The sequence below is a fragment of the Suricata suricatta genome, chromosome 7, assembly GCF_006229205.1.
Source record: "Suricata suricatta isolate VVHF042 chromosome 7, meerkat_22Aug2017_6uvM2_HiC, whole genome shotgun sequence".
Taxonomy (NCBI): Eukaryota; Metazoa; Chordata; class Mammalia; order Carnivora; family Herpestidae; genus Suricata; species Suricata suricatta.
The window spans coordinates 43,308,740-43,334,082 of record NC_043706.1 but is presented as its reverse complement, the minus strand read 5'-3'; the positions used below and the strand labels follow the sequence as shown (position 1 = coordinate 43,334,082).

The window sequence follows — 25,343 nt, the reverse complement described above, 5'->3', positions numbered from 1 at the left end:
CAAGACACATATTCTCAAAGCATTTTATTTTAATGTGAGCATCAGCTGAGAACACATTTCAAAAGGTGTGTGTGTGTGTGTGTGTGTGTGTGTGTGTGTGTGTGTGTCTCAATCACAGATTGGTATAGCTGAAGGGGCCATCGATGTCATTTATACTTTTTGCTGACAAATTATCCAGGTGACTTTTTTGTGTATGTGTTGGGGAAGTTAATGGGAGATTAATGTAACTACAGAGGGTAATAAATGTTTCCTTATTCCTTATGGACTTTGTTAGTTATTTCTTTCTTACACCACTTGGTGCCCAGAGACAGGGCATGTTACTGGTTTTGAATTCTTGAGAAACTGATGTAATTCTTTCTGTGGCTCAATTTCTTCACCTGTAGAATAATGTGAATAGTACTGATTTCCTGATTGCCATGAGAATTAGATCAGTTAATATGCGTGAGATGCCTTAGAACAGTGCCCAGCACATAATAAAAGCTGCAGTGTTGTCTATTACTTTTTCTCCTACTGTAATGACATTTTTTGCTACTGATTTTTTAAAAGACATTCTAGCACGGTTTTATTCAGTCTGTCACTATTGTTAGAACTTCATTGGTACCTTGTGATGTTATACAATATCTCATTTTGCTCTTCTTGGTATTTTTAAAAAATTATTTATTTATTTTTGAGAGAGACAGAGACAGTGTAAGCAGAGAAGGGGCAGAGAGAGAGGGAGAGAGGGAATCCCAAGCAACCTCTGTGCTGTCAGCACAGAGCCTGATGTGGGGCTTGATCCTACAAACTGTGAGATCAGGAGTTGAGCCAAGGTCAAGAGTCAGGCGTTCAACCAATTGAGCCACCCAGGTGCCCCTCTGCTTGGTATTTTTTAATTTTAATTCTTTGTCCCCTGTTTCAGCTATCAACTTTGTTTTTATATTTGTGTTTGCCCGGTCTTTGTTCTTTGTTTTTTGTTAAGCTTTTAATGGATCACACTGTGTTACTAGTTCTCCTATAAACAACATGTGCTTGAAGTTTTGTGGGTTTTGTTTCCTTTCAACTAAATCTGAGTAAATCTGACTTTTATGGGGGGAGTATAATTTTTCACTTGTAATGTCATATATAAGATGCTTGATCTTACTTTTAGGATTTTGTTTTAGGACTTGATGCGCTTTCCTTCCTCTTTTCTGTTTTTGTATCTTTCTTTTGACTTAGGTTTGCTGTGTCTTTTTCATTATTTCTCTCATGACTTGGGAGGTGTACATTATGTGCCTCTTCTCCCAAACTCCAGTGTGAGGTTCCCCTTGCGTGCCTGATCACATGCAGCAGCTTGCTCAGGTGAACCAGAGAGAAACTTACGCTTCCTGTGAACTCACAGGGTCAGTGCCCAGCTCCAGTTACTCAAGCATGTGAGCAGAAAGCCCGAGCCCGAGGTGATCTTGGCAATACAGTCAGCTTGACCTCTTTTCCAGAGTTTCCTGGCACTCATGGCTGCAGTTGTTCCCTCCTGCTATGCCAGGATGACCCCCGTTGTGGTGACTTTAACAATGCCCCTCCATCTGTCTGGGGGCATTGATTGGCCAGAGGAGAAACCAGTGACTTCCCAAGGGTGCTGGTGGAGTTCAAATTCCATCTTCCTAGAAACTCTCGCCACATCCCAGAGGGCCCCACTCTTCCTCTGTAGATCTGCCTTTGCGATAACCCAAAGGCTGAAGAGCCTCTCATTGGAGAGATGCACCTGAACCTGCCTCATCAGCCTGGACTGCTGTACACTGCCCCTCCATTCCCAAGGCTGACCTTCTACCATTTAAAATGCAACACGTGCTGATGAGCTTTTTAAAAACATTGTGGTAACATACATCCCCTTTACCATCTTACCCATTTGAAAAAAAATTTAATGTCTATTTTTGAGAGAGAGATAGGGGGCAAGTGGGGGAGGGGCAGAGAGAGAGACACACACACACAGAATCCGAAGCAGGCTCCAGGCTCTGAGCTGTCAGCAGATAGCCCGACATGGGGCTCAAACTCATGAACTGCGAGATCATGACCTGAACCAAGTCAGACACTCAACCAACTTAGCCACCCAGGGGCCCCACCTTAACCATTTTTAAGTTCGGTAGTGTTAAATAGATCCACATTGCCGTACAACAAATCTGCAGAACCTTTTCACCTTGCAAAACTGAAGATCTACCCCTATGAAACAAGAACTTCCCATTCCCCCCTTTCCTCCTGCTCCTGGCAACCAACTATTACTACTTTCTTTTAATGAGTTCCCCTACTTTAAGTAGCTCACGTAAGTGGAGTCATCGAGTGTTTGCCTTTTCGTGACTTATTTCACTTAGCATAATGTCCTAAAAATTTACCTATGTTGTAACATGCGTCAGAATTTCCTTCCTTTCTTAAGTCTGAATAATGATCCATTGTACGTATATCCCACATTTTGTTAATCCGTTTATCCATTCATGGACACTTGGGTTGCTTTTGTGTCTAGGCTATTCTGAGTAATTCTACGCGAAGCTCTGTGTGCAAAGGTGGGGTGAGGGGATTTCAAAGTGTGATAACAGAGCTTCTCAAACTTTAGTGTGTGTATGAACCCACCTGCACACCTGATTAAAATGCAGATCTCAGGGGCGCCTGATTGGCTCAGTGGGTTAAGTGTCCAGCTTCGGCTCAGGTCATGATCTCACGGTTCGTGGGTTCGAGCCTCGCGTCAGACTCTGTGTTGACAGCTAGCACAGAGCCTGGAGTCTGCTTTGAATTCTGTATCTCCCTCTCTCTCTGACCCTCCCCTGCTCATGCTGTCTGTCTCTGTCTCTCAAAAATAAATAAAAAACATAAAAAATTTATTTAAAAAAATGCAGATCTCAACTCAGGAAGTCTGGGTGGGGCCCGGATGTTGCATTTCTGACAAGTTGACGTCATTCCTGCTCCTGGGGGCGGCTCCTTGAGCCTCGAGGCTTAGACACTCAACCTCGGCATCATCATCGCTGAGGGTGAAGTCCAGTTCTGGTTAGCTTAAGAAATTTTGTCCTTTCTTCATCTCCTTGAACCTGTTTCCTCTTCGTAATAGGAGAACAAATGCTGTCTCTCTCACTGGTTTGTGGTGGGGGTCAGATGCTCTCATCCCTGCACAGAGCAAGCACTTAAGAATTGGGGCAGATTTGTTTACTTTTACTTTGCTAGCACACATTAACCTGTGTTAGGATGCCTTTGTGAGGAGATAATTATCTAACCGGAGGCAAAGAGGTTAAATTGAGGATTCCAGGTCAAGAAAAAGAGGAGTGAGTGACAGGGCCTTGGTGAGCAAAAGAGAGATCCAGTGACCCTGGAGCCTTTGGTGACCACCTTCTTTGTCATCCTGTTCCCTGGGACTTGTATTTTTTTGTTTTTGTTTTTGTTTTTTTGCACATAAAATGCCACTTCTCATCCCTCACTGTGTGTCCATGCTCACTCCAGGCCACCCCCACCCAAACCCATACACAATTATTTTAAAGTCATCATGTCCAACGGTGAGGTATTTCCTGGATTTGGTGACCTTGTGTCTTCTGGCTGAGACTTTGCCATCAGGAAATCCCCTTTGGATGAGGATAGCCATTGTTCTCTGATACTCATCTGGGTACCTCTACCTGGACAAGCAGAGGGAGGCCCCCTGGAGGCTCTGATTTCTCCTCCAAAATAAATACTCATGCAGGAAGATCTATGCTCCCCTAAGAGATCTCCTCAGCATCCAATGTTTAAGAGAAAAGGCAAGTGCTGGAGTCACAAAGGTCTCTGAATGGGGATGACATGAGGACTCAGGAGAGGAAGAAAGGCCTCTGGTGGGCCCCAAGCCAGCCTGGCACACAGACACACGTCACTGCCAGAAACTGTACAAGCAGCTGGTGTGCCTGAGAACATCACTTTCCACAATGTGTGAAACTGAGCCTCAGAATGAGTGAATGACTTTTCCAACCAGGAAGAGCGAGGGGTGGTGGAATTGGCTGCTTGATGTGACTCTGGCATTTGCCTTGTTGAAATCCAGCCTCCCTGACCTTGCAACCCATCTATTTGTACCTTCTCAAATCTGGGAGAGCCAAGGGTATTCACCATCACCACTGCAGGAGACTTCTCAAGGACTTTATTGCTTTCAGTATTTTTCCTCCATTTCCCCCAGTGACTGCAGTACTTAAACTAAAAAGTGGGTTATTCTCACAAGAAGCTGTGCATCCTCCCTAGATGGACAACAGAGGCAGTAGGTGACGGGGCTACTGAGGCAGCACTTTGCAGAGATGTCCCCTGACAGTTCCAGATAATCACCATAAGGATGCAGGAAATGGTTAAAAAGTCACATTTCTCAAAAGATGGCTTCATGTCCAGAGATGTGCCCATTAAAAAGGTTCTGTCACCATGCCACAGTCCTGCTAAACTGGACTGTGGGAGACAAGAGAAGTGATCCTTATGGCCACAGATTGAAATGTATGTATGAAGGAGTTAACGGCACCTTGATTTTTTTTTACCTCAGTTTTTTAGTCCCTTTGGAAAATGGAGAAAATGAAATCTAGACGTTAAAGAGCTTCCCAAAGGTGACTGCCAGTGATCCCCTTCTCTTGGGCGAAGTCCCCAACCACAGCCCATGAAGAGTGGACGGAGAAGCCTTCCTGGTGGCTCCCCTCTCCCTGCCCCTAGGCCCCAGAGAGGATTCAGGCAAGAATGCACCGGAAGCCTCTTTGCTTCTGCCTGGGCACAGAGCCCAAGCAATCTACCAGCGAAGCTGAACAGGAACCAGCCCTATGCATTGACTTTGCTCCTTTGTGGTTCCTGCACATTCAAGTACAGCTACAATAAGCCCACTGCAAACAAAACAGCGATTGGGCTTCTGAAATTCCAATCATCATGCATCATTCCTCTACTCATTTCTTCAAGAACATTTCTGAACTGCCAGGCACACCGCCCCTCTACAGATCCTCATGGATGTTAATACTGTCATCGAAAAGGAGGGAGTAGGAGGAGGTAACAGAGAAAGAAAGGGTGCTAGGTAAGAGAGACTAGGTCACTGAGACAGATCCACAGTTTCCTGGGTTATCTCCTGATAACATCAATCAATGCCTATGTGGACAAGTGCAGACTCTAGAGCCAAGCTAGCTGGGTTTGGGTCCTGGTTCTGCTATTTAAAGGCTGTGGGACCTTAGGCAAGTTATTTGACCTCTTTGCAACTGTGCTTTCTCAGTTGAGTTATAATAGTACCTATACCCTAGATTGTCATGAGGATTAAGTACCTAAGCACACATCGAGCACTGAACAGTGCCTGACACAGAGTGTCGGATATATTTTAGGAATTAATATTTTTATAACTGTTATGAGGAGAGACAACTAGAATAGAATGATAGATACCACAGATGGTAGAACAAGCTTTGACCTGGGTGGTGATCATGGACGTGTTGAGCTCATGGGAAAGGACACACCGCAGAGGGTAGGGGCTATCTGGTTCTTCTACTGAGCCTTGAAGGGAGTTTGGATTGAGAAGCATGTCCTAGCAGGGATGAGCTAGGAAGCCCAGGTCAGGTCAATGTGTGGTTACTGGCTGCAGAACTGGCAGTGATCCCAACAGCAAAGCCAACCAAAGCCAACTCTTAAACAAAGAAGGTGCATGATGACAAGAGAGCTTTCTAGAGACAAAATGAAGGGTCAATGTGTGGATGAAAGGGTCCATGTGAATGGTGCTTCTAGAAGAGGGTGACACTTTGGCCCAGAATAGCACTTACCATGTCACCAAACTATTCTCAGTGCTTTGCATTTGTTAATCATTTGGTTCTTATGACCCCCTCACAAGGTAGACTAGTTTTATTCCTATATTGTAGATGAGTACTGAGGCACAGAGAGGCTAAATAACTTGCCCAAGTTCACAGAGGCATTTAATAGCAGAGCTAGGATTTAACTCAATGTCTGTAAGGTCCTTGCTCTTAACTATTATACTGTATGATATCATTCAAATTTATTAAAGGCTTACTACGTATCCCATGACAGTTGATTTAATTCTTATAACAGTTCTATGAGGTCGGTAATATTATTATTCCATTTTACAGAAAAGAAGACTGAGTCTCAGAGAGGATAAGTACATTCTCCCAAGTCACATACCTAGTAAGTGGCACAGCCTTGTCCCCAGACAGTCTGACTCCAGAGCTAGCTCTCACAGCCCCTGCCAGAGAAAGCAACAATGGAACCTTCCAGGAGAAAAGGGAACAAAGGAGGAGAAAATGACTTATAAGCAGGCACAATCTAAACAGCTCTAATGCAACAGAAAGATTGGGGTGGGGACAGGCTGAGTGCTGAGGAGAGGTCATGAGACTTGTCTAAGATTTGTCACTGGAATGACTCAGGGTTCAAGTCTGAGGCAGGGAGCAGAAGTTAAAAACACCACAATTTATGTTTCTTGACCCAACTCAAACTACAGAAACTCGGAGAAACTCAGATATGATGACTGGTTCAGCTCCTGGACCTAGAGACTGGTCTACAAAAAGTGAACGCCACCTCACATTCATAGGCTTCCCCCCATCCACAGGGCACAGGTGCCCAGCCGGAATTCACAGCCCTAAGCTCAGCTCCTGCATTTCAGGGCACATGAGCCCAAAGCCAAGGAGAAAAGACATCTCTAACCCTAACTGACAGTCTCCTAAAATGTTCTTTCAGATTCTCCATGAACATGAACTAGCGGGGAAGGAGCCACTGAGGCAAAAACGAGCAGGTATGTAACGTCTTTGCTTGGCAGGCTCTTCTAGTAAGTCTGATCAAATGACATTTTCTGTAACTTTTCAAACCCTGTGTTCCATATAATTCAGCCTCCAGGTGCATCAAGGTTCAATTTCTAGAAGCAATTACAAAAGAACGCTATTCCCTACTCTACCTAATGACATTAAATGGATCTTAGCAACAGATTACAAGCCCCTCACCTCCCCCTCACTGCTCCAGAGATCCTGAAGAGTCTGTCCCCAGTGGCTCTCTCCTCTACTCCCACTTCCTAACCTTTCAAAAACACCCATATGATCCTGCCATTTCCCAACATAAAATCTTTCATGGGGTCCCAAATGCCTTGGAGAGAAAATCCAATCACCTGCTGGAGTCTTACCAGACTCCATGTGATTTTCCTACTTTTTCTCCTTCTGTTTCCTTTCACATGGTTGCTGCCCACCCACCACCCTCCTTTGTCTGAGAGACTCCAACCTAAGTCTCCATTCACATGGGATCCTGCCACGTAAGGCTTTTCATTGATTCCCCAGACAGGGAGGGGCTGCTTTCCTGGGTTCCCACTGTCCTTGCCACATTCCCAGAGCACAAGATTTGTCCCAATGCTTTGGAACAATTTTACTTCCTGTTTGTCATCCCCAGTAGACATGAGTTTCCTTGAACCCTCCTCATCTCTGCAACTTGGCACTGAGCCCAGTTTCTCGATAGTTGAGTGAACAAATAAAGAGAATGTACGTCCTTGTCACGGCTGTCCCTTTGTGAGTTGAGGGTATGTTCCTACTGCCAAAAGGCTGCTGGCCTAGTGTCTGTACCAACTCTGGAGAAGGTAGAATTCTTAACCTTTAGGATTTTGACTGAATTATGCCCAGGCATGCTGTAGTCTGCTCTGTTCTGTCTTACAAGAGTCATAAAGCTGTCAAAGAGGGTGGACTTTCACTGGTGCCAGGATAAAGGAGGCTGTTGGAGCCTCTCAGAGCAGCAACCAGAGTGAGCTCTGCCCAGTGCTTGAAATGACAACTCGATCATATTTTATTAAAGTCTCAACATGTTCACTGGAAGGTCATACCTTCGTTTTTTCTCCCTTTGTCTTTCTTTTCTTCCTTTTCCTTTTTGGCTTTGTTTTATATCTTTATAGGCTCTCACTCTCCCACTTCCCTCTTTCCCTGAAGCAGTCCGAAGCACACAGGTGGCACTTTCTGTGCTTTTAAACAAACATCAGTGTATGTACTCGATCCCCTGAGCCCTCTTGCACCCTGGGACAGGAACAGAGCTAAAGATGGCCCCATTCGGTATTTTGAAAGATTTTCTTTTTAAAAACCAAACTATTTGTGGGTGAGTTCCAGCTCTGAGTTTCTACCAGCTTCCTCGGGGACAGTTGGTGACCACACAGCTGTAAAAGTAGCATCTTCCTGCCCTTCTGGGCCTGGCTGCTTATGACTCGTGGTGACATCATGAGAGGTTAGCCCTTTTTAAGGAAGCCACTTCTACCTCTAAGGATTTGACATTCCAAAATTTTCCAGAGTTGCTTTCACTAAAAACAATCATGACGATGATAAATTACCATAAAAATATGTTTTCCATTTATTACACATGATCCTCTGTGCTCTTAGGCTTTTGGAGTCCTTTTGGAAGGTGTTAATGATTCAACCCATTGTCTGCAGAAGATGGATTGGCCTTGGTACTTTTACAAAATCACCAAAGTAAGAAGTGGCCATGGAAAGACTCAGGGGCTAGACCACAGAGAGCTGGAATATAAATTGCAATGGAGAACATCATTCTTGAGGAAAATGATGAAAGAAACCAACAGGAGGGTGACATTCAGCAGATGCTTCACCAAGGTGTCTGTGTTCTACTTGGTGTATTAGTCAAGCCATAGGATTGAGCTTTGATTTTCTGGGTGGTATCTCCTTTCACATACACATTCATCCCCGCTTCTGGGGACTTCATGCCAGAAAGGGACAAATTTCAGGAAAAGCGAATTCTCAGAAGGAATTTCCTTTTAAAGCACTGGCTCAAAATTTTAGGGTTTGGGATAGATAAAATCACCTTTAAAAGTAGGGTCAGCACTCACATTTATGCTCAGAACACTCCAAACTTCATCCTAAGTTACTCTGGTCAGTTATATACCGTCACTAGGCCCTTGATACACATACACATACATATATATGTGTGTATGTATATTACATATGTATCACAGACATATGTCATGCAAACACAGACATATATATGAGTTATTACATTTCATGGTTGTTGAGAAGATTAAATAATGTCATGTACATATTATTTAAATGTTATTAGGGTTATCTAGGGGTTCATTTGTATTTTTTAATTAAAAAGAAAGATTTATTTATAGAAATAATATTGCATTTGAAAGAGCCTGAAAATCCCTGGTACAAAGAAGTTTCCATATAACCCCTGAAAGCAGGAGAAGGGAGGCCATGACATACAAGTTGTGTTTTAGGAAAATGAATTCGGAACTCTTTTGGGGAAGAGGAGTCTGCACAAAAACCCAGAGGCCAGAGGCCAGAATAAGGGTGGATTGTCCATTAGAGCAGAGAGGTTGCCGGGGAAGAGGGGAAATAAGAATGGGTCAGAGCATCCAGAGTTACGTCCTGCTTATACCAGGAAGTGGAGTCTAGATCAGCTGAGAGGCTGGTCCAAAGGGCTGATGGAAGCCATGTGAAGTGAAAATGGGCCAGATGCTTATGGCTCAATGAATTAGACGAAGAAGTCAGTGCTCAGGAGAGCAGCGAGGAGGCTCAGCAGTATGGACCATCACTGGCCCTGGCTCCTCGAGTAAAATAAGGAAGGACACTTGTGAAAGACATTACAAGAAGCTGATCAAGAGGACTTGGAGACAGATTTGACATAGAGGGAAGGGCAGTGGTGATCCATGTGACACTGTAGGCTTGCACAGATCTGGGTGTCTGAGGGATGTGGGGCCACAGGGAGAACCCGGAGTTGGAATGGAAGTCTTGTGTTGGAGGTTTGCCAGGAAGCTCCAAAGTTACTCTTAAGGGTAATCTTAGGGGAGTGAGAGTGGAAGTTCCTTATTGGGCAGAAGTAACATACATGTGCTCTCTGTGTCAGTGTGGAAATTCTCCATGCCAGGTTTCTGAGCTTGATTGGGGAATGTTCTTGAGTCCTGGGCTGAAAAGTCCTCATGAGTTCTTCTTTGGCTTCAAAAGGAATGACTGAGAGTGGACGTATTTTTGAGAAAGAAAGACCCAGGGTGTCCTAACCCCGTGCAGGAGGTGCTTATGTTTTCATACCTACCTAGTGAAGGAATTGGGTTGTTGGCTCCTCATGTGAAAATCTCGGTCTTTCTGCAGCCCTGGCAGCCCCCATGTGTGCTGACCCTTCATCTGGGTCCAGGAAATGCTGTGCACTGTCTAGGTTGAGGAAAAGATTTGGGGAGTTTTGTGGCTTTATCCTTCTTAGGATAACACACGGCATTTAGTGCTCTGAACAACGGGAAGTGGTAGTGGAGTGAGATGGCAAGGCTGAGGTGCTCTCGACCTGGTGTCTGGGGTTGGTTTAGGGCTGATGTTCCATGTGTTGGGAATGCTTTTATCTTTTCATTTCTTTTTTTTTAATTAAAATAAATTTTTTGAGAGAGAGAGAGAGAGAGAGACAGAGACAGAATGAACACAGAAGAGGAGCAAAGGGGAAGAGAGAGAGAATCTTAAATAGGCTCCATGCTACACTCAGCATGGAGCCCGACGCAGGGCTTGATCTCATCATGACCTGAGCCAACATCAAGAGTCAGATGCTTAACTGACTGAGCCACCCAGGTGCCCATCTTTTAATTTCTGATTAGTGTTGTTTGTTTATTTAACAATCTCAAAGGTGAGACCTGATTGGAATAGCATTATCTTTTCTTGATCTACCAGGAGGCATCTGCCTGTAATATAATTATCACATTTATTATCATTGCTATTATTATTTCTACATGCTGTTTCAAAATGGCTACTATAGACCAGACAATTTGGTCTTCAGACCAACTCCTTAGCAGCAATTCTGCAGAGAAAATATTACTCCTATTTTATAGATGGCAAAGTGTGTCTCACAGAGGTTAAATGGCCTGCCCAGGTAAGAAGGTATCCGTCCTACTTCTCACTGGCTCCAAAATCCATGTTAATAGTGCAGAGTTAATAGTTTTCAATATGTGCTTCTGACTCTTGCCCATAAGATTTTATTCCATGATTATTACAGCAGCTTCGTAGGGTAAGGAATAGAGAGAACTGTCTTCATCTTAGTAGGAAAAGAGCTTTATACGGGACTGACTTGGATATGTGATGAACTAGTAGAACTGATTCTTTTCTCCAAACTTTAGAGCCCAGGGTTCTATGAACTGCTGTATGCCCACCCTCTCTTCCATCCACACCTGCCAGTGAGCCACAGCCTGGTGGTTTTCCCGTGTGAATAAACTTCTCTAAAATCTAAAGGATGAACAGAATCCTTTGATTATCTGCTGACAATGATATAATCAGATACAGATGATGGAGCTAAACTGCCACCTACTAGAACATAGTAAGAAACAAGCAGAAAGACAGGTGTCTGTTAATATTTACCTGCTCCAGGGTGAGAAACAATGGAGCTAAGTCTTCAGTGATAAGACGCATTGTCCCTTTTGGTCAAGACAAAGATCACATCAACCTCATTTCTCTTGAGAGGTTAATTTAGACATACTGAGTCTCCAACTTCTGAGCAGCTATAATTCCCATTAGAGTTGCCAGGCAAAAATAATATTGTTTGCTTAAACAGCTGTGATTAAGACCCAGAACTACTTGTTGCACTTTGTGGCCAACTTTCCAGAAGTGTCTCTTTAAGATAAGTGCTGTGTGGCTGGCAGCGATTGATGGGAAAGGAGAAGGGAAATCCTGGTTGGGTTGTGCCTCTGGGCTGGCCAATAGGCCTCCATGTGATGACACCTGGAATGTGCTACCTTCCACTTGGGGCAACGGTGAGTCAGAAGAGTTCAGGCAAACAACAGGAGGCCACAGAAGCCCAAGAAAAAGCAAACACATTAAACTGTGGAATCAGATGGTCCAGAGGCAGCAGGGGAGAACACAAGGGCTTCTAAAGGACACACTTACACAGAGGTGGGAAAACCATCCTCTGTTCCTACTGAGCCCACTTATAGCCTGGGCAGATGAAGGAACATCACTCTTGCCAGCTCCAAAGTCCTCAGATTTGAGAGAGGCGAGGCCAGCAGGAGTTGGTATTTCCATCCCAAATTGTGGGTCTGCCTGAAGGCTGGTGAGCACAGTGCGCCTCTGGTCCCACCTACGCGTGCATCATGCTGAGACCCGCACATCTAAGCTACTTTTCTTAAAATCAGACACTCACCCAAGGCCACACAGGGACAGGAGGCCCAGTCACAGCTCCATGTTTCTTGCCTGTGGGGCCATGACAATGCAGATGAGAGGGAACAACCCAGATCCAGAGGGCATGTCCTTGCTGTTCCTCAGGCAGGCCATGGAAATCACTCTCAAGATGTTGGTCCTGATTTTCTCTTCCTGGGGTAATAGGCTCCGAATATCCACATGGCAATCTACTCATTTCACTTGCACCTTTGCTCAACGTTTACTGCTTTAGAAAGGTCTTTTCTAACCACTCTACAAAAAATACCACTCTACCCTCACTCTGCCTGCCACTCTGTCTTTTCACCCTGCTTTGGTTTCTCCATGCCCCTCACAACTGCCTGACACTGGTGTTTCAGCTGACTTTTACCTCCCACATGAGTGCAAAAGATCCAGGGAAGTAGGTAGAGCTTTGCCTCTTTTATTTACGCCATGTCCCCAGCACCTAGCCCCACGCCTGGGAAGTAGGTACTCACTCAATAGTAAAGTTACTTATGAATCAATAGGTCAATCAACTACCACACAAATGAATAAACCTAGCCAGGCTTGAGATCAAAATCCATGAGTGCCAATGAGGGTCACAATGTGTCTTTCCTTAGTGTGGATTTCTAAGACATTTATTATGCTGAAACAAATAGAACAGAGTTTTAGATAATTCCTCCATTTATTATTAATAATTTTGCCCTTGAATATGTTTGTAATTTGAAATTGACTTTGAGAATTGCACATTAGTTCTAAAGACAGATTTGATAATAATGCCTTATTTGTCTTTTATAGTACATTAGGGTTTACAAAGTGGTCACTTTCAGTATCTTCTTCCATTGGAGTTGTGGCAGGGAATGGTTAAAAGGAAATGGACTTGGGGTGCTTGGGTGGCTCCATCAGTTGAGCGTCTGACTTTGGCTCAGGTCACGATCTCACAGTTTGTGAGTTTGAGCCTCATATTAGGCTCTTTGCTCTTAGCTCACAGCCTGCTTCTGATCCTTTGTCTCCCTCTGTTCCTCCCCCTCCCCCACTCATGCACATGCTCTTTCTCTCACTCTAAAACATTTTTAAGAAAAAAAAAAGAAAATAGACTTGGAGTCAAGAAAATGTAGTTTCAAATTCCAGCTTTAACATTTGCTATTTATGTGGCTTTAACCCATCAAGCCTCAGTTTTATCATCTGCAAAATGGGCATATGCATAATCTCCTTCATGACCCCAGAACCTACCAGGCAATGAATAAATGGCAACTGCTATTATTATTGTTACTTTTATTATGATCACTTTTGATCCATCTGGTGTGACTGAAGAAAGATGTGAACAAATACACTTGGAGACCACCTGACTGTCTCCACAGGACCAGAAGTAGGAGGTGTCTGAAAAAAAACAATAAAAACAAAGCAAAAGCAAAAACAAAACAAAGACAAACAAGCAACAAAACACACATACATGCAACAAAAAACAAGTTTAGGCGCTAAAATTGGCTCTCAAGATTACCATCTTGGTTTCCTCATTTGGATTAGAATATTAAATCCCAAACCTGCCTGTCCCAGAATCACCAGTGGGAATTGGAAGGGGGGGTGGAGGGGAGAAAGGAAAGGAAAAGAGGAAAGGAAAGGAAAGGAAAGGAAAGAAACACACACAAATTTATGGACTTAACCCATTAAGATTTTACTTTGGCTCACCTGGGTTGAGACTCCAAAGTATCCATGTGTGTTGAATTCCCTAGGTATACATAATCATCAGTCAAGTGCGGACCACTGGAATAGACGACTTCCAAGGGCAAGCCCTTAGCCTTTTAAGTTACTATTGGGTTGGCCAGCCTGTTTTGAAGAAACATGCTGATAGCATTTCCTTCTCTAGTAGAGGTCCCCCATCTTTATCAGTCTCTAGAGAGAAGTGGCACTCAGGTAGAAGGCTATTCTGAAACTCCTTTAGAAACTGTTGAAGAACATAAAAGGTAGATAAAGGGAGAGGATCTTAGAGGCTGGTGCTTTAATTACAGTTGCACAAATCCCATGGAAGAGAATGTGAAAGCCATAGGAACTTTCCTCTTTGTATTTTAAGCTCTTGGCTCAGTTCCTTGTAAGATCTCACTCGAAGGACCACTTTGGTTTCAGTGGGGAATGATGACATCGATGAATCACTGTGTGCTTTCCAGGCATTTGCTTGGTCTGCAACTGTGTCTGGAAAGGGCAAAGAGAGGTGGGCTCAGGGATGAGCAGGAGGAACGGCGCTCAGGCAGGCACTGATGCTATACTGGGGTCAGACTCCAGGATGCAACAACACAGATGAGGAAGTGGGGGAGGTGGGAGTGTTATTGACTTCACTCAACTAAAAAGCCCTACCGTCTAGGATATCCTGTTTACATTCATGGGAGGAGATAGACTGCCTATGAGCAAAGAGAATCTCAGAGCTATGAATCTGCTGGAGGGTATAAACATGGCTGTGTTACCTTTCAGGAAAAAAAATATGCTCTAAGGCAGACCTTAAAAATATTATGCGGCCGCCCTCCTCGCAAATGTTCCCTGTGGGCAACATACCGTGTCTAGAGTTCAGCTCACACAGATTAAGATTAGCAATTCTTCCCGGAAGCCTGTTGTCATCACAGAACCATCAGAGAATCAGAAAGAAAACAGGAAATTTTAGGCATCACTGTGGTATCATTACAGCCTGGGACTCTGCATTGGGTTTTAAAAGTCTTTTTCCGGGGCACCTGGGTGGCTCAGTTGGTTAAGTGTCCGGCTTCGGCTCAGGTCATGATCTCACAGTCCGTGGGTTCGAGCCCCTCGTCAGGCTCTGTGCTGACAGCTCAGAGCCTGGAGCCTGCTTCAGAATCTGTGTCTCCCTCTCACTCTGACCCTCCCTTGCTCGCACTGTCTCTCTCTGTCTCTCAAAAATAAAAAAAAATTTTTAAGTCTTTTTGCACTACTTGTAAATACATTTTTATAAGAAGGAAATATACCTTAAGATGTATCATTAATTTTGAGAAAATTGACAAAGATGTTTTTCACAGTTTAAGTTAATTAGAGCAACTTGCAGGACCAATGCCAAAATGAAACAATTTTCAACAAGGTTGATGAGTAAAACCAAACTTCTTATTTATTTGTTTATTCATTTTTCTGCCAAGATTTTATTTAAATCCAAATTAGTTAACAATGTAGTGTAGTATTGGTTTTAATAGCAGAATTTAATGAGTGATTCTAAAATCAACCTTCTAAGACATGGTTTGTAACTATCAGTTTACAAATATTACAGCTTTCTGCAATAAAAGCGCATTTATTGGAGTTTCCCATAACGAACTTAACTCTTTGTTAGTGCTTTACATCAGTGTTCCTTGGGAAATGTTAAACAAACCTGGCAATATTATGGGAAAATTATTTTGCCCTTTTAGAAAACACTGTAGAATTAATTTTTTTGGCAAAATATATGTCATGCTTCCAGATTTGACTTAAATTTTAAAGTAATCATTTTGCAAGTACTCTCTAACCTTTTCTTTATTTGACTGGCAAAATAAAATAAGCCACAATTTATCTTCTCAATGCATCTATGTAAAAAAATTCTAATCTTTGAAGGTTCATCATTAGCTATGAAACTCATCTTTGAATGAATCAGATTCTAGCAGTGATGGGGAGGTGAATGTGTGGCTCTTTAAATGGGCCACAATTTTAATAAGACCTGATTGGGCACATATTTATTTTGTGGCAAACTCCATGCTAGATCGAGTAAAGCCATGAAGTGAAAGAAATAGTTCCTGCCCTTGAGAAGCTTACAACTAGTGAACCAGTCATGACATAACACAGGAAATTATGAAAGAACATTCCAGTATGTATATTGTCTGGCTTGCCTGTGGTGGTATGTGTTGGATAGCAAATGCATCCAGGATGCCAGACAGTTGATCAGCCCAGAGACAGTTTGGGAAGGTGATGAAGAGCTGGAGATACCTTTTATTTTACATTTTAATGTGTAAATGTTCCTTTTGTTGGGTACCTATCATATTCTGGGCACCGGAGACACACAGTAGGAACTAAGAGCCCATGCTGCATGCATAAGCTAAGAGCAAAGGGAATTAACATGATGACTTTTTCTGGAGGTCTTCAAGCCATGCTTAATTCAGATCTCAAAACACATGCATGTCAATTGAATGGTATTGGAAACACACTGACTCATTCTTCCGAGTCAGGACCATGGCTTTACTGTCTAGACTGTTGCCAAGGCCCCCCCTGCTAGATCTCCGTGCTTCTATTCTTGTCCCTTCCAGTCCAGTGTCAACACAGCAACTCTTGACCTTGGACACCAAGGAGGGTGAGGGAATGGAGACGAAGGACAAGTCCTGAGCTTAGTCTGTGAATCTCTCAAATGGCCAGAGACCAGCTGCCTTCCTTTTAGGCCAGAAAGATCAGCTGCCTTCCTTCTTTAAGTGATGAAGTCATAGAGGGGAGAATCTTGAAGGGGGTGTTTGGTGGTGGTGAGGTGACAAACTTCTTTTTCTCTGAAAAGGTTCACTGGAAATTCCTTCAGGCTGATGTGCCAGCATGCACATAGTCCTGTAATTGCCTTTAAAGGTGGATCTGACCACCACGCTCCCTCTCTGCCACCTATGGTGAAGTCTCACAGCTTCCTGTGCTTTCCTTTCAGTCACCTCAAGCAGTGCTGCACCTGGAGAGTACACCGTTGATGTTGAGATCAGTTTTGAAAATGCCTCCTTCCTGGAGCCTATCATAGCTTACTTGAACAGCCTGAGTTTCCCAATTCAATGGAACAGCACTGATCCAGCCACCACCATTTTAAGCACTGAGGTGACAACAGGTGAGTCAAAGACCCATTGCTTTAGAATGTAGGATTGGGAATATCAGGAGAAAGGCTGTCCGAGCTCCTTACTATTACAGCAAATTGTACTTAGTAGGCAAGTGACGTGACTCAAAAAGGCCTGATGTGTGATTTTATGACTTCACAGCCTTCCAGAATGAAGTCCCCATTGGCAAACTACAGCCAGTTTCCTTATCTCAAATGGTAGCCAAATATTTGTGTATTGTGGTTTGTGTACTGGTGGTCACAAAATGGTTTCAAGATACTGCCAGGTCCTTCATGACAAACTACGCGGTCCCCTTCCTTTGGGAAGTCAGTGGATACAGTAAGGACTGGTTCTGGTATCAATAAGGAGCAAGTTCCCTTCACTTTGGCATCATAGGTCAGGAAACAGGAACCACGTACACACCCAGATTTGGAAGCAAGACATAATATAGAAACCTGCAGGCTGTGCCATTGGATTTTCTGCCTCTGTTTTGAGGTTATTCTAGCTGTCCTTTTTCTTAGGCACCATCACCTGGGCTGCTATGATATGGGACTCTCCCTTGTCCTAAACAAAGTTACTGCCTTGTAAACACTAACAGATGTGGAATTGTATGATTCTAAAATTGTGTTTCAAAAATTTTTTGAATTCTCATATTTCAAATAGTTCATCAGTATCAATATATACATTACAGTTTTTATTCCTTTTTTTTTTAAGAACATGTGAATGGGGGAGAGGAGCACAGAGAAAAAGTCTTAAGCAGGCTCCACACTCAGCGGAGCCACCCAGATCACCCACTGAGCCACCAACCACCCCAATCCAGTTTTTTAGTCTTAACTTAAGCTAGCTGAACTGGAAATGGATGCTTCCTAACTCCTTATGGATGACCTTCCCACATATGCTGAAGCAAAGGACTACATCAGTGCCCATGGATTTCCTAGAGATTCAGGAACAGCGATTTGATGGCTTTCCTTTGGGTAGTCACTCTTAGAATAGACAGTTCCCCATGATATGACTTTGTTCAAGTTATAGAAATAAATTCAAAGCACTCTGTTTTCAGAGCATTTTCCAATGTTCCCAATGAGATTAGAAAATATTTGGTTTGTTTACATTTGACTAGAAATGAAAAGGGAACAATTTTATTTGTCCTCTGTTACCTTTGCCTCTTAACAAATTACCCCACAACTTAGCATCTTAAGACAACAAACACTTATTGTATCATATAGCTTCTGAGGGCCAACAATTCAGGAGGAGCTTAGCTGGGTAGCTCTGGCTCAGGGTCTCTTATGAAGTGGTAGCCAAGTTTTCAGCCAGAGAATCAGTCCTCTGAAGGCTCAACGGCAGCTGGAAAATCCTCTTTGAAGCCCTGGGGTTGTTGGCAGAACTCAGCTCCTCACCAGCTGTTGACTGGAGCATGTTGGCTCACCATGTTGGCCTCTTCATGACATGTCTGCATGCATGGCAGCTGGCTTTCCCCCAGATAAAGTAATGAGAGGGAGCCAGACAGGCAGGCAGACATCACAGAAGGAAACCACAGTGTCTTATATCTTACTTCTCAGAAGTGTCTTCACTTCTGCCATATTCTGTCGGTCACACAGACCAAGTCTAATACAATACAAGAGGAAGTGACAAAAAAGGTGTTAATACTCAGAAACAGGGGTGGTCAGGGGCTGTCTTGGGATCTGGCTACCATACACTTTATGTCCAGGAATCTGTCTATCACATTATCGTTGTAGGCATCCACTGAGATAGTCAGAACGATCATCCTTTAGACGGCCATACCTGATAGCATGGTGACGCGTATGGGAATCACATGAGTCTCATGTAGTACTGTTGAATTTCCCTACAGGCAATAAGGAGTCAAGTTAGGATTTTCTACAAGTATAAATACTTACAGTCTATAAATGTAAAGGTGATGACCACCTTCTCTCACCTCACTGTTCTGGTTAATGATAGTCTGCAGACCTACTGAAAATGAAATCTGGTGCTCCTGTGAGACAGGCTATAGGTGGCCTCAGGAAAGATGTCTCCACAATCTCACTTGTCAAGAGCATGACGGTCCCTCTGCAGGGCATCGCTGCAGTTGCCTTAAAGGACTCCCTCCCAAGGGACCTTTTTGCCAGCTCCAGGGAGGTAAGTAACTCTTCATTAAGTGTTTGTTTGTTGAGTGACTGACTATTTGATATCAACTCAACAAACTTCCTCTATCTTGTGTGTATTCGAATGCTAACATGAGATTTTAGAATATTGCCCTGTGTTTTTTTCAGCAGATGTGACACTAAGAATGTCAGTCAGACTCAATGTGGGTTTTCAAGAAGACCTCAAGAACTCTTCCTCTGCTCTCTATAGGTCCTATAAGACTGACTTGGAAACAGCGGTAGGTTTGGGCACCAAGAACCTCTTAACCAAGCTCTTTGGGCTGAACTGAACCTGTTGCATTTACAAAGGATAATTTTCTTGGATCTGTCAGAATTTATTAATGTGGATATCAAAATTATTCCTACATATCTGGGATGATGAATTAAGGAGTACTCAAATCACAGTGTTCAGGGCATGATTCCACACCATCTTTACCTATAGGTAGAACTTCTTCCCAGGGTAGAATTTGGTGGCATCAACTCACTAAATCCAAGTCAGAGAGAGGCCCAAGAACCTGGACTAGAAGCACCTGCTGGTGCATTTCTATTTGTCTTCACACATTGCATGGATGAACACCTAACATGTTTTGGGTAAATCAGCCCAAAGCTGGCACTGAGGGTCTCAAACCATTCTACGTTAGAGATCATGAGGCATTTGTTCTCACTTAAAACAGATTTAAATTTATTCGTATAAAAACAGAATATTCCCTGAGTATTAACTGAGTGCCAAACACTATCCTAAGTGTTTTACATTGGATTAATTCATCTGAACCTAAATACTTTGTTTAAATGAACTCATTTGGAATAGAGCTTCCCAGTTGGTGTGGTACAAGTTATTACAAGTGGGCTAAGATCGTTACTTCCCTTAACGCTCTGGGCAGCCAAGCCCCTGCCTCAGGCCAGGATCAGCCTCCACTTATCCTTTTAAACCACATAAATGGTTTTCATTTTCCGTGGGTGTCATGATGAAAGGCTAAAGGGCTCTTGGACATCGGATTTGCATATCTGGCATGTAATAGTTCTGCCACAGCACAAGAACCTTCCTCACACTCTGCACATGAATTCTATATTTTTGAGGAAAGAGAGAGTTGCATATTAATCTTTGGATCCTACCAATCCAGGTGCCCAACACAGCACTTGGCACACATAGTGCTTTGCATATTTTGCATTTACTTATAAATGTGACTTGAATCAAAATGAATCTTCTGGGGTTTGGTATTCAGAGACACTTCCCCATTTTCTTTGCGATGCATTTCCCCAAGTAAAATTTTTTGCACATATAATCTAAGTGTTTGCTTCTTGGAGAACCCAGTCTGACATAGGTCAATAGGAATTCTTTCTTCAAAGATCTGCCAGTGCTAGCACTAACAAAATATACCAGTGAAAGTTTTATCTGGGATGATAAAGAATACAGGCTTTCTTCCTCTGCTTTCAACCTTTTGACTTATCTCTCACTGGACTTCGATACATGACACTTGTCTTACTTTGTTTTCCAGTTCTGGAAGGGTTACAGTATTTTACCAGGCTTCAAAATGGTGACTGTGACAGGATTCAGGTAAGAAGCTGTAATCGGGTCATTTCTACCCAATGGTAGAGACCACCACGTTAGTGAAGGAGAAAAAGCCCATGAGAGGGGCATCATTTAGAGCAGTTTGGTAGAGGTGAAGACAATGCTAGATTGCTAGGGCTCAAAGACTCAGGCAATCCTGAGAACAGAAACTCACTCCTCACAGATATACCTGCTTAAATGGAAAGGGAACAGACTTGTGTTTATTCTGTGCCTGTAGGAGCTTTGCAAACAGTTAAGGGCTAAGTCCACAGACTAGAGAGTTTTGAAATATAAAAATGAGATAATGTCACACATGACGCCTTTATTCAAGAGAAGTTGTCCAGCCAGCCACAAGCACAAAGTTGCACTTGGCTTGTGTAAATGGCTCCCCTTGGAGTTGGGCACCATGGCAGCCCTGAACAGGTTTGCACAGTGTTGCAAAAAGTTAAAGGCCAATTTCAAGAATAAAGAAGGTTCACAGAAACACTCAGGATTCTGGCTTCATCTGACATTCAGCATGGCTTAGGCCAGCAACCTTAGGCCAGCATGGCTCTGTGATAACAGTCTCTTAGGCCAGCAACCTTAGGCCAGCATGGCTCTGTGACAACAGTCTCTGCATGGTGGCTGCGAGACAGTGACCAACAGTGGAAGAGGAGTTGTGATCCCCGTGGCTCATTCCTGGCCAGCTATTGTGTTCATTTATGTTACCTGTCCACAGACAGTTGTGCGTATAAGCCCTTGTCTCCGGCTTTCAACTAGAGCTTGAAAGCAGGTTGTTCTGAGTGAACCTTTGAAGATAAAAAGTACCCAGGCTGTTCTTGCCATTTGGTTTTCCCACGTAAATAAACCATAAGGATCTAGACTCTCCCAGGTCAGTTCCTGCCTTACTAAACTGATGATCTCCATCCAGGCCTGGAAGTGTGGTTGTGGCATATGAGGTGAAGACTGCAGCACCATCACCTGAATTAATGCGTAAAGCAAATGATCAAGTAATGCAGAACCTTAATCAAACCTACAAAATGGACTACAATTCCTTTCAAGGAGTCACTAGCAGTAAGTAGGACATCTCCTTGTTTTTCCTATACATGGATTCTATTTAGATAGAGTAATGGTATTTATCCTTATGCTTAAAACTAGGAAGTTACATTACAGTGTCCTGCACAGAGAGAGACTCTCTGGTTCCTGGCACAGGGGCTTCTGGTCTGAGGCACCATCGCAGAGCCTCCCAACCAGGCTGATGTCACTGCAGTTGGGGGAGGAGTTGCAGGGGGGAGAGATTTTACAAGAGCATCCCAGAGCCATCTGGGTTGATGGAGTTTTGTTTTGTTTTTTAAATCAGAAGTCCCACATCATCTGGGGGCACCTGTGTGGCTTGGTCGATTAAACAACTGACTCTTGATTTAGGCTCAGATCACAATCTCGTGGTTCACTCGATCGAGCCCTGGGTTGGGCTCTGCACTGACAGCACAGAGCCTGCTTAAGATTCTCTTTCTCCCTCTCTCTTTGGTCCTCCCCTAGTCTCTCTCTCTCTCAAAATAAAAAAGTCCCAAAACATCCAAAGACTAACACTGGAGTGGGTTTGGGACGTTCATGAAATGCCCTGATATTAAACAATTGATTCCATTATTTTAGAGACGTTCTTGAAGTGTGGCCCCCAGAGCAGCAGCAGCATCCCCTGGGAACTTGTTAGAAATACACATTCTTAGGGCCACCCCACCCAACCAGAGCAGTGGTAAAAATCCTGGGATTTTTAGATGCTGTCCCCCATTTTACAAAGGGGTACAGAGTTGTGTCCTGGTGTGTTATTAGGTGGGTGGACCTATTGTCACTTGGAAAATAGAAAGGAGAGCCAGCTGGGCAGAGATTTGGCAGGCAAGAATATGCAGGCTGATGTTCTAGATAATTCTGGTGTGTGGTTCGGGAGTAAAGGCCGTGCCTCTTCAGAACAACACTGTGCCCATTCGGGGAAAACTCTGAAAGGTCTGTTGCAGGTGCATCTGGGAGACGGGGCACACCTTCGCAAGGGTTAGGCCATCCTCACAACAGATTTATACTGCTTGTCTTTACATTCGCTGGTAGTTTTATATGCCAGCTCATTTTTAAAAACAAAATATTAGGAGAGATATACACAGTGGTAAGAAAATGCTACAACCTAAGCAAGGAGAAAAGAAAAATAACAATTTGGAAAAAATAAGGCAGCAACAACACAAGTGAAAGCTGAAAAACTAAAGGAAGAGAAATAAGTGGCCACAATGCCACCCCTTCCTGACCCTTATCACCACGCCTCAACCCACACATGTTTTGCCCTGAAGAAGTCCCTGTGTTTATGGTTTGGAGGGCATAGGATAACATCAGGCTCTAGCACAGGTAAGCTTTGGTTACGATTACTCTTTCCTCCAAATTTCAGTTGTGTTGAGGTTGGTCAACCATTTAAACAAGTTTTACCGATTAGTGGCTGACTGTCAGTCCAGAAACATGGTGTCCACTGTACAGTTCACAAAAGCACCTTGGAGTTTGTGGCTCATTCTTCCAAAGACCAATGGAACCATTGTGAATGGCACCTAACTGCATTTCTAGAGAGGGTCTACTCCCATCTCTGTCTTCCTCCGAAGACGAGAAGGATTCTGGGATATGCACAGACTCAGACCCAGAAACACGAACTGATGTCATGTGCGATTCCATGGGCGAGTTCAGACATCAGCCTGCTTTCCATAGTGTCGGTGGTATTTACCTAGAATATAAATATCCAAAAGGTCAAGTGACTGGGTGTTTTTTTTAACTTATAGTTATATTTGGGGGCAGAAGAGAGGAAGAGAACCAGAAAGAAAAAAGAGCTAAATGAATGCGGTAGTATCAGGAACTTATTTTAAGTCTTTATGAACTATAAAGGGCACAGGGCAATGTTCAGAACATTTCCATTTATTTGGTGGTATATTAATTCTCAGTATAATTAATGTTTGGTGAATTAGCAGGGTCACTTAACTAGAATGCGCCTTTCTTTAATCACTCCCAATAAATTTATGGTACATTCCACATAACCACATTCTACTGGCAGTCTTACTAATCATTATTACTGGCAACAATGATGATGAAGAGAGACATTGTTATTGTATCTTTTCTGTGTTAAGCTCAGTCTGTTACACATATTTTGTCTTCATATATCCTGTGAGAGATAGGTACTATTGTCTCCATTTTATAGCTGAGGAAATGGAAGCTGAGAGAAGGTAAATAATTTGTTCAAGAGCACATAGTAAGTAACCTAAGTTTGTATGACTTCACAGTCAATTCACTACAGTAAATATTCACAGAAGTCCTTGTTTCTTTTTAAAAAAAAATTTTAATGTTTATTTTTGAGAGACAGAGAGACAGAGCATGAGCAGAGGAGAGGCAGAAAGAGAGAGGGAGACATAGAATCCAAACCAGGCTCCAGGCTCTGTCTGAGCTGTCAGCACAGAGCCTGATGCAGGGCTCGAACTCGCGAACTGTGAGATCATGACTTGAGCCAGTCGGATGCTCAACCAACTGAGCCACCCAGGTGCCCTGCAGGCCTTGCTTCTTAACAGTTAAATGTGATATTTTAAAATCTTATTTTATTCAGGAGATTAAAAAAAGAGATAAGAAATATTCAGATACCTTGATATTTTGACTAGAACATCATAGCTCCCCAAATTAAATTTCTGGTGTTTTGGTCCCATATTTACAATATGAGGAGGGTCTGGCCTGAGCATGAATCCCCTGTAAAAGAGGCCTCAGACAGCTTCTTTATCCAGATCCTCTAATTCCCTCAACACATGGAATTTATGAAGGACATAGAATAAGAAACAGAGTTTACAGGAATAAACTGTATGTTGTGTGAGCAAAGGACAACTATAAAACACACACACACAAACAGCAAATGTGTTTTATTTCTATCTGTGAAATGACTTAATGCCCTTGTTCTTCATAATTTTACTATGAAAACAATAATAGGTACCATTCCCCCAAATCACCTCCCATGGTAGCTCTTATGGCTCCTGTTTCCCAGACAAGGGAGCTGTGGCTCAGAGAGGCTAAGTAAATTCCCTAGGGCCACACAGCTATGTGTGGCACAGAAGCAGAATTCAAATCTGGACCTGAATGTCTACAAAGGTCTCCTTCTTAAAAACCTATGGGCAGGGGCACCTGGGTGGCTCAGTCGGTTACGCCTCCGACTTCGGCTCAGGTCAGATCTCACATTTGTGGGTTCAAGCCCCGCGTCAGGCTCTGTGCTGACTGCTAGCTCAGAGCCTGGAGCCTGTTTCCAGTTCTGTGTCTCCTTCTCTCTCTGCCCTTCCCCCTCTCATGCTCTGTCTCTGTCTGTATCAAAAATAAATACAAAACTTAAAAAAAAAACATATGGGCAGTAAGTCTTTAAAAATTCTGAATTGTTAACAGACTATTGCAATAAATTATTTATAATTTATCAAAGACATAGGACAGAGCTTTCAGTGGTGTGGGGTATTTGTTATCAGCAGGAAACTGTTGATATCATTGAATCAGTAGCAAAGAAATGTGATGTTTAAATTACCTGGAGTGGCTTTTTTTAGAAGCAAATGAGCAATTTTCCACCAGACTATTTGAAATATTGAAAATAGCTTTGAAATTCCCATTACTACCATTGAGGACTCCCATGACCACCACTGTGCAAAGACTCCAAACTGGAAGCCATGTCCCTAGTATCTGGTGGGTGGTAAGTCTTTGGGTCTTGAGCACCAGAAATCTGGGCATGGAATGAGGAGGATGTGTTGCCTCATTCTAGACAGCACCATGGAGCCATGTGGTACTGGCCCCTGATGGG

The 25,343-nt window shown here is 43.2% G+C and overlaps 1 protein-coding gene across 7 annotated transcripts in view; it reads left to right on the top strand.

Moving 5' to 3' along the window:
* ADGRF5 (adhesion G protein-coupled receptor F5) overlaps positions 1-25,343 on the top strand; it is a 99,067-nt gene that overhangs the window by 46,357 nt on the left and 27,367 nt on the right. For 4 of the 7 annotated variants that reach the window (XM_029945254.1, XM_029945249.1, XM_029945250.1 and 1 more), the window contains exons 3-8: positions 6,646-6,700; positions 16,687-16,857; positions 18,797-18,973; positions 19,108-19,217; positions 20,475-20,533; positions 21,438-21,580. In XM_029945254.1, coding sequence (XP_029801114.1) covers positions 6,646-6,700; positions 16,687-16,857; positions 18,797-18,973; positions 19,108-19,217; positions 20,475-20,533; positions 21,438-21,580 — 715 coding nt within the window. The remainder of the gene's footprint in view (positions 1-6,645; positions 6,701-16,686; positions 16,858-18,796; positions 18,974-19,107; positions 19,218-20,474; positions 20,534-21,437; positions 21,581-25,343) is intronic. The other 3 variants (XM_029945255.1, XM_029945251.1, XM_029945253.1) reach the window with 2 other exon arrangements.